This window comes from Bidens hawaiensis, unplaced genomic scaffold, assembly GCF_021521415.1.
Source record: "Bidens hawaiensis isolate Kalapana, Puna unplaced genomic scaffold, B.hawaiensis_p1.1 tig00025236_1, whole genome shotgun sequence".
Taxonomy (NCBI): Eukaryota; Viridiplantae; Streptophyta; class Magnoliopsida; order Asterales; family Asteraceae; genus Bidens; species Bidens hawaiensis.
In genome coordinates, this window is record NW_027494028.1 from 363248 (window position 1) to 372500 (window position 9253).

Consider the following 9253-nt stretch of genomic DNA (forward strand, 5'->3'; position numbering starts at 1 on the left):
AAAACAAAAACAAAAATGTTGGAATGAGATCAAATATAATATAGAACATGTGTTCACTCTTTTACAAGAATCAAATAATGTTACATTACATGTGTGGATCTACTAACATAGGAATCACAAATGTTAACCTTAGTTTCAATAACTTCACTCCCAAGAATTGTAAGCTCGCTCACTCATACCCGAGCTTACTATATAAACTGTCACTAATATTGTTTCCACTTTGCTTGTTAGATCTAATAAAAATGATTTAGAAAAAAAAAGGAAAAAAAAAAAAACTAGTATACAAACAAATAACCTCCAAAATCTGTAGAGAGATGTTCTAATGACTTATCTGAGTGCGGCCCGTTTATGGGATCTATACTATATCAACATGGAGTTAGGAAACGACTATAACTACATAATATGATTCTAATATGGATTTATAAGGAAGGATTAATGGTGAAGATCTTCATAGGCGATAGGAATGAGTAACTTATCTTGAATAATAACCTCGTGATCTTTTCATATACACGTGACTCCAAAGCAATTGCAAGTTCAAACAAGAATTACAATCGGCTTTTTTGCTATTCACTTCCACTGCTGTATCGCCCGTCTGTCAATGTTAATATGATTTATAAAGTCAATAATTTAAAAAATAATCTAACCTTTTTGACCTGTTTTATTTTGTAGTTGAATCTTTTAGCTTACCCCAATTGACCCGTTAAAGATGTAAGGTATTCCAAATGGATCCAATTGTATATAAATGGGTTGAGCGCATAGTTTTGTAGTTAAAATTTTTAGCGGTTTAAAAAATAAGATATTCCAAATCGACCCAATTACAAATGGGCTTCTTTTGTAGTTAAAAGTTTAAACTTTTACCTTACCCCAGTTGACCCATTAAACATACAAGATATCCCAAATGGACCCGTTTGTGTATAAACGGGTTGACATTTTCTTTTGTAGTTAGATCTTTTAGCTTAACCTAGTTGACGCATTAAAGATATACCAAATCGGCCCATTTGTATATAAATTTGCTTGATTGCTTCTTCTGTAGTTAAATCTTTTAGCATAACCCAGTTGACCCATTAAAGATATGATATATACCATAGTAATAAAAAACGCTGCGCCTAGCCGCCTAGGCAACATTTTAGGGCGAGGCGCAATTACAGCGCTTAGGTTGACTAAAGGCGGATTTTTAGGAATAAAAACGGCAAGTGCATATTTTTTTTAATTTTTTTCTGTTAACCTTGATTTTATGTGATTATTATATGATTAATAGTTGAACAACCCAAAATATATGGGATTAACATAATTAAGTGTTAGTGTCTATCTTTGGCATTAAGTTTTTATTATCACAACTACAGAGCAGCCAGTCTCTACCGGAAGAACAGTTTAGCAATATATATATATATATATATATATATATATATATATATATTTGTTTCAGAATATGAGGTTATTAGTCAACTTGTTAATGGTTTTCTGTTTTATTTTATGTTTTCGATTATGAGATTAGTAAAACTCTGTTTGTTTTATTTTTTGTTTTCGATTATGAGGTTAGTAATAGACTGTTTTGTTAGTTTAGTCCAGCTTGTTAATGGTTTTCTGTTTTGTTATTATGATTTTTTTTGCTTTTGAGTATGAACAATTTGGTTATTTTGGATTTTCATATGATTTTGGAAACTATGGTTGAGGATTATGCTTTTGAATTGTTTTGGTATTTGAATAAAGTATTGTTTGCCATTATAAATTTTGTTTGTGATTTTTTTTATTTAAGTGCGCTTTTTTTGTCTCAGGCCCACGCTTTTTTTGCGCCTTGCGCCTAGCGCCTGGGAGAGGCACGTTCGCCTTGTGTGCACCTATCGCTTTTAATAACTATGATATATACCAAATAATAGGCCGATTTGTATATAGATGGGCTGGCCGCTGGCCATTTTCTTTTGTAGTTACATCTTTTAGTTTAATACCAGTTGATCTGTTAAAAATACAAGACATTTCAAATCGGCCCATTTGTATATAAAAATGCAGACATTGGAATGTGAGAAACATAATTGAATTTAAAACATGTTAGAAGAATAATCATACTTCTAGAATGAGTTTTTCCTTCCATGGCTTCCTTTTTCTCTTGACAAGTTATGCAAAGAAATGGGCCGTCCCATGGTCTTGAATTTCGTGAATTGCACGATGAACCCGAGTGTACCGATATACCCTCACCGGGCTTCATTTCAACTTGACACACAGCGCATGTGAACAATTTGAACATGTTGCAAAGCGGGTATTTTGTATCTAACCTGCAACCCGATATAAAATAACAAAAAGGTAGATACAGAATGGTTAAGGTAATAATCTAATTTTCTTACCAAAAAAAAAAAAAGATTTTGAAGGTTGTATGAGGGCCTCTAAATGAACCGAACGTTCAGTGAACCGTTCAATGGAGAGTTCGTTAACTTAATAACTGAACAAACATGAACAAAACTGTTTGTTCATTTAGTTAAACGAACGTTTTTTACATTAAGTCCGTGAACGTTCCCATTTAAATCCGTTTAAGTTCCATTAGTTTGCATTCATTTATATCTGTCAGTTTACGTTAGTTTAAGTTCATTCAATTACATACATTAATATCTGCGTTTAACTTTTTTTAGATTCATTCCAATTTACTCTAATTTTAAGGCCCAGCACATTGTTGTTCACGCTTACTTTCCATTGGTTTTAGCTCAGTTATATTCGTTCATCTATGTTCAGTTATGTTCGTTCGTGAACTGTTCATTTATACTGTTAATGAACAAACATAAACGAACACGCTCATTTTCTTAATGAACTAAACATGAAGTCATGAACAAGAAACCAACATTCGTTTAATTCTTCGTTTTTTATTGGTTGTTAGATTAAAGTTAAATGAACGAAGACGAACCTTTCAGAAAGCCTAGCAGATCCTTCTTCCACAAGCTCCTCCACCACATCGGGAACAAGATATTCTTCAATTTGAGATGTTGACTCGGTGCTCTTTTTTCTAAACATGGCTTTGACTTTAAATACTCCTTTTCTCTTTGGTTGAACTACGGGTGGATTTATCTTTTCTGCAGGTAGAATATCAACCACCACGCAGGTTGTATCATCTCTTAATCCTTTCGGTTGAACCGCTTCCTGTTAATAATATTCAAAGATTAAAACTTGATGTTTATACGAATTAGGAAGTGTGAAATGTTAATTCGAAAATTATGGGTTTCCTTACTTTGACTATTTGTCCAGCGGCTGCATCTGGCGGCAGTCCACGACTGCACTCTAGAGCCGCTTCTGCTGATAAGGCATCCCAGACACCATCACTTGCAATAATAAGTCTTCTGCCCGCAGAGGAAAGCTGGCATGTTACATGTAAATGGGTTGGTTTGGATTTTGTTTTATCTCAAACAGGTTGAATTAATTTTTTAGCTAAAAAATGGAATAGATCAAACGAGTCGAATTAACATTTAGCTAAAAAGGGAGTGGCCAGTGTAATAGAGTCAAGCTGCTCGTGAGCTAATCAAGATCGGCTCGCTAAAATCTCGAATCAAGCCAAGCTTAAACGAGTTTGAACCTGATAATAAGCCTGTTTCATAAACGAGCCTGAGCTCAAGCTTTTCTTATCGAGCTCGAGTTCGCTTGCAAGCCTAAACGAGCTTATTATCTATAGTTTTTATTTAATATATTAAAGATATTTTTACAGAATCTTATTATATATAAAATTATAATGTAATTAAATAAAGAATATACGAAAATTTTTAACTAACAACATATATACAAATAACTAAAAATGTGTACATATAAACAAATATAAAAAAAAAAAAGAAGACAAAACAGGTTCAAGCTTGAAAAACTACTCACAATCCAAACTCGAGCTTTAGAAATATAGCTCGAAATGTGCCAAGCTCGGGCTTGGCTAGGCTCATTTACACCCCTAGGAATTGGTCAAATGGATCGAATTAAAATTTAAGCTAAAGATAGAACGGGTCAAACAGGTCGAATTAAAATTTTAGCTAAAAATGAAATTAGGCAAACGGGTTGAATCAAACTTTAGCTAAAGAGAATAGGTCAAACAGGTCACTTCAAACTTTAGCTAAAGAGAATGGGCCAAACGGGTCGAATCAATTTTGACTAAAAGAGAATGGGTCAAACAGGTTGAAAGTCATCCAAAATGTACTTTTAATGCATACAACTTCATAAATTGTTGTATATAACTGTAATAATGCTGTTTTTGTTCACATACCTAATGCATTTATTATTTATTTGGAAACAGACCAAAATGGTTTCTGGATTCCATCTTGCCAACACTATAGCAAATCATGTCGTTGCATTATATGATCAGAAACGGGATATAATAGGGCACTAAAACATTAATAATATCAGGATTCCGTCTACAGTTTATTTTTGGAGAGTGTTGGCTTGAAACAATTAGTAATTATAACAAATAATCATAAATACAATTTGAAAAAATAACTGACCTTTACTTGCTTAACATAAGGAATAGGAACTATGAACTCTCCGACATCTAGATCTCCAATTGATCTTGAAAGACACAAGCCACCTGGCCAACATCTCAAAGGACCAATCTGCACACAACGTGTTAAGTTATTCTAAAACGCGTTTTTACTTTTAGTAAATATCTATCATGATATGAATATACTCTTTCATGCTTATTTGTCTGAATTGCTAAAAGTTCATTAATTACATGACTCACTATTGGACACGTAATGTTTATTGACAATATGCTTGTGTCTTTATGTTTTTCATAGGTTAATCAATGGCCAACGATAAATAAAGGTATTAGGCATCATGAAACTAGAGAGCAAGAAAGTCATAAAGCGCATAAACAGTGACATTTTCTATGCGTGTTAAGAACATTATTGTCCCCTGTTGGGATGCACTAATTACTATTAGACCTGTTAAACCAGTTGGGACATTTATTCTTATGTTTTGATATAGAAAATCATAATTTTGTTATAACACACCTGAGTACCACCACCAGTATTCAGCCGACCCACCTCACCACCACTTGCAGTGACACGTTCCGTCCTGCCAAATTAGAACCAAACAATTATAATGTGTTTAAAGCAAGCACACACAAGTTCAAAAAAATAACATATCCTAAAAGCATACATATATAGAATCTCATATTTTGCATATGTATACTTACTCTTCTTCATTGTCCTCAAATCTATGATCTGCTGATAGATAATATAAGCTCCCATCCGCAGATTCAAGTATACAGCGGGAATCACCAACCGATGCCACAGTAACTATGAATCCTTCAATAATTACAAATGTGACAGTTGTTCCCGACAGTTGGCCTGCAAACATAACCACATATGCATGTTATACGACAAGCACACTGAACACGCATAATATGCGAAAATACGTATACCAAAAGATAAGCTTTCCAGGAAAACTCAAAAGCATTAACAAAGATACGGTTAAGATTGTAACTAATGATTGCCATTAACAGAGATTTGGTCTACTATCCTTAATTACTCGATAAGTAGGATTTAGAAGGGTTTTTTTATTGTAAAACGGGGATCATACACGTACACAAGATACGCATAAATTGACAAATTGCATGCCAGATTCCACCACTAATACAAAACTAGTCACTACCGCCGTTGTTATAAAAATCGCTATGCGTTAGTCTGGCAGTGGGGTACCGACTAATGATTAATAGGAATTAATAAGATTGAAACTTTTATTTGAAAATTTTCAAATACACAGACACACATCGAACCCACGTGAGATCATTTTGCATTTGAACCCTTGTTCGATCATCTTCATAGAGCTGCAGCAGAGCCATTATGACCATCAAGAATCTGCAATCCAATAAATTGATTAACAAAATCAGAAAACAGAGAATGTAACGCAATTAAATACTCCGAAGACGGAATAAAAAAAAGGACTTTTAGTCTGGCGACAGACATTCAGTTTTTTAGAAGATTTTAATCATTTTGTTAAAACATAATGGAGATGATACGCTGACTTAAATTGGTGTTACTTGTATGTAACTACAAAATAAAAAAAATTAATAAGGTTACGACTATACGTTATCCAAGTTAACGATTTTGGTGATAAATAGGATAGGTTATCATTAATGAGGCCATGTTGTTACCACAAATTGGTTCGATGAAATAGGAACATGTCGATAGGGGTGTATTGTTTGTAGGCTGTCATGTCATGATACTGACGTGTAGATCTTATCTCGTGTGTTTTCTTTATGAGATCCAACCACTAAGATATGCTTGCGTAACATTCATGTGATGCCGAGGTAACATCCCTCGATTTTCTCAAAGTTGAAAGGTTTCAAGTTGAAATCAGTTTGAATTTAAATGAGTTATCATATGATAACAATACTCCGTTTTTAGCTTTCCGGGAATCTTTTTTTTATCCTGAAAATGAAATATGTGGAGAATTAGGATCATTTTAGAGGACGAGTATGTAAGGATCTTTTATTTCCAGTACTTTAGTCTCGGTACTTGGTCTTGAATTATCATTGCAAATCTAGAAAACCTGTATGAGAGTAAAATATTATGAATCATCATCCGTCAAGTTATTATGCACATATGATAAGATCTACATACGAGAGAGGAAGAGATGAACAACTTTAAAGAGACGGCCATCGTTTAAGTAAACTTTAGGAAGTCAAACCCATTAGATCAAAACAGATATGATCAAGGTACATAATACTCTAGAGGGTTATACATGGAAAAGGTGTAGAAATGTTGAATTTCGAATGTAGAGATCAAAGACTTTAAATGTTTAAACCGAAGGACTTGAAATAAAAATAGAATATTATTAGGGTAATAAAGAGTGGGACATCCCATTTTTTATGTGTTGGATTTGTGTCTCTCTCCCAATCATCGCCGCGAGTTCCGACTTCAGTTTGCATGTTATACACTATCATTGATTGTTTATGAATCCATTTTTTTAATTGACGTGATTTTTAAGTCTACATATCATTAAATTGAAACTCTATATCTCCCAACTCACACTTGCAGCATTTATACATTTATTGCAAATAACAAACCTGGTGTAAATCTAATACTGTTGCACAAAACAAAAACAAAACACAAATTTTACTTTCTTTTATTAAAACGGCTTGTGTTAGGTCATGCATTTTCTAATTTGGAGAACTCTATTGGCTCACTCTGGTCAAACTATGTTGTCTTAATCGGGCTCACGCTAACTTCATATTTTGGCTTGGGCGTTCTCCCGGAAAACCATACCCCTGGCTGCCACTTTGACAATCATTGTGTCACCACAAGAGCAGAACTCTCTGGTGTAACATACGGTGAGATGAAAACCCGGATGAGCTTGGGATTCGAACTAACAACCCCACAAGGCCTAGCTAAAATCCTTCATTGCAATACTTAATATTCACCCAAAGTGCCACAAGTGAAGATCGAGCTTGAGTCTTTATTGAAGAACCTAAGTCTTCTACCACTAGGTCACAACTGGATATTTAATTATGTTTTAAATATTATTGTTATATATATATATAGGGGAGATTTCAAATGAGAACCCCTTTGAGTTTTAAGAACTCGAAAGAACTCAGTGTAACGATTTTTTTTTCGAACTTTTTTTACACATACGTAATATATGTAAGTTACATACACGTAAAAAAATTACAGAATTTTTTAAGCGCCGAGTCGACTTATTACACATGTGTAACGGACGTAAAAGTTAGTGTAATCACTTACAACTTTATTCTATCTTCTACTTTGACTTTTTAATCAGATTTAATCTCAACTACACAATCCAATCCATTTAATAAAATGTGTGGCTAAGAATTGAGTTCTTAAAACTCAACATGGTTCTCAAAATACCTCTCCCATATATATATATATATATATATATATATATATATATATATATATATATGGTAAGAATCCTAAGAGAACCATTGGCAAATTGAGAACTTTGAGAACCATTTTGGACCATAAAAAAAGCTTCTAAAAAAATATTTTAAAAAAATTATAAAACAAAAAAAAATGAAAATTTTAAAAATGTAAAAAAAACCAAAATTCTTATATTTCATTGCGGTTTCATTAAAAAAAACCGAATTTTTTTTTCTTTTTAATTCGTGTTATACCTATACACATATGTATACTTTCATTTAATCTCTAGTTACGTAATGTACACATATGTACATATGTACATTATCATTTACCTTAAATTATACATGTGTATAGGAAAAAACATGTGTGTACGTATTATACATATATGTATAATAAAAAAAATTGATTTTTTTTCTTTTTAATTCGTATTATACCTATACATATATGTATACTTTCATTTAATCTCTAGTTACGTAATGTACACATATGTACATTATCATTTACCTTAAATTATACATATATGTATAGAAAAAAAACATGTGTGTACATATATGTACATATTATACATATATGTATAATTTAGCTAAATCGAGAAATTTTTTTATTTTTACGTTTTTTTTAGAAACCGGGATGATAAATAAGAACTTTGATTTTTTTACTTTTTTTATTTTTGTGTTTTTTTTGTTTTATGATTTTTTTTATTTTTGGGTTTTTTTGTGGTCCAAAATGGTTCTCAAAATTCTCACATGATCCTGATCCTATATATATATATATATATATATATATATATTCTCATTTGAGAGATTTCAAATGAGAAACCCTTTGAGTTTTAAGAACTTGAAAGAACTCAGTGTAACGATTTTTTTTATGCATGCGTAATATGTGTAGGTTACATACACGTAAGAAAATTACATAATTTTTTACGCACCGAGTCGGCTTTTTACACATGTGTAACGGACGTAAAAGTTAGTGTAACCACTTACATCTTTATTCTATCTTCTACTTTAACTTTTTTGTCATATTTAATATCAACCACATATTCCAAGTTATTTAATTAAATATGTGGTCTAGAATAGAATTTTTAAGTTCTTACAAAGTATCAATTTTTATTTCAAAACCCCAATTATGAAAAAAAAAATGAAAAATAAAAAGGTCGTCTTATTCAAAACCCCAATTATGACATCCCTTTTATCCCACTTCACACCTCGGAATGCGCCGTTTTTATAGAGATAAAGGTGCTTTGACAAAGATCACTTCCCTATATATATATATGGGAAGTATAAAATGAAAACCCACTTGAGTTGTGAAAACCTGTGAAAACCCTATTTAACATCGTTTTTGTTTTGTTTTTGTTTTTTTTGTTACACACGTAATATATGTTGTTACATTTAACACAAAACATCGAAAAATCAAAAAAA

General features: G+C 32.2%; 1 protein-coding gene across 1 annotated transcript; it reads right to left on the reverse strand.

Moving 5' to 3' along the window:
- Window positions 1–202: 202 nt before the first annotated feature.
- LOC143571233 (putative protein phosphatase 2C 12) lies at window positions 203–5797 on the reverse strand. The gene is made up of 8 exons (XM_077056719.1): window positions 5725–5797; window positions 5150–5303; window positions 4965–5028; window positions 4458–4565; window positions 3212–3337; window positions 2891–3123; window positions 2065–2270; window positions 203–592 (listed from the first exon to the last, which is right to left on the reverse strand). The coding sequence occupies exons 1-8, from the start codon at window positions 5795–5797 to the stop codon at window positions 564–566; spliced, it is 993 nt and encodes a 330-aa protein (XP_076912834.1). The 3' UTR covers window positions 203–563.
- Window positions 5798–9253: the final 3456 nt, after the last annotated feature.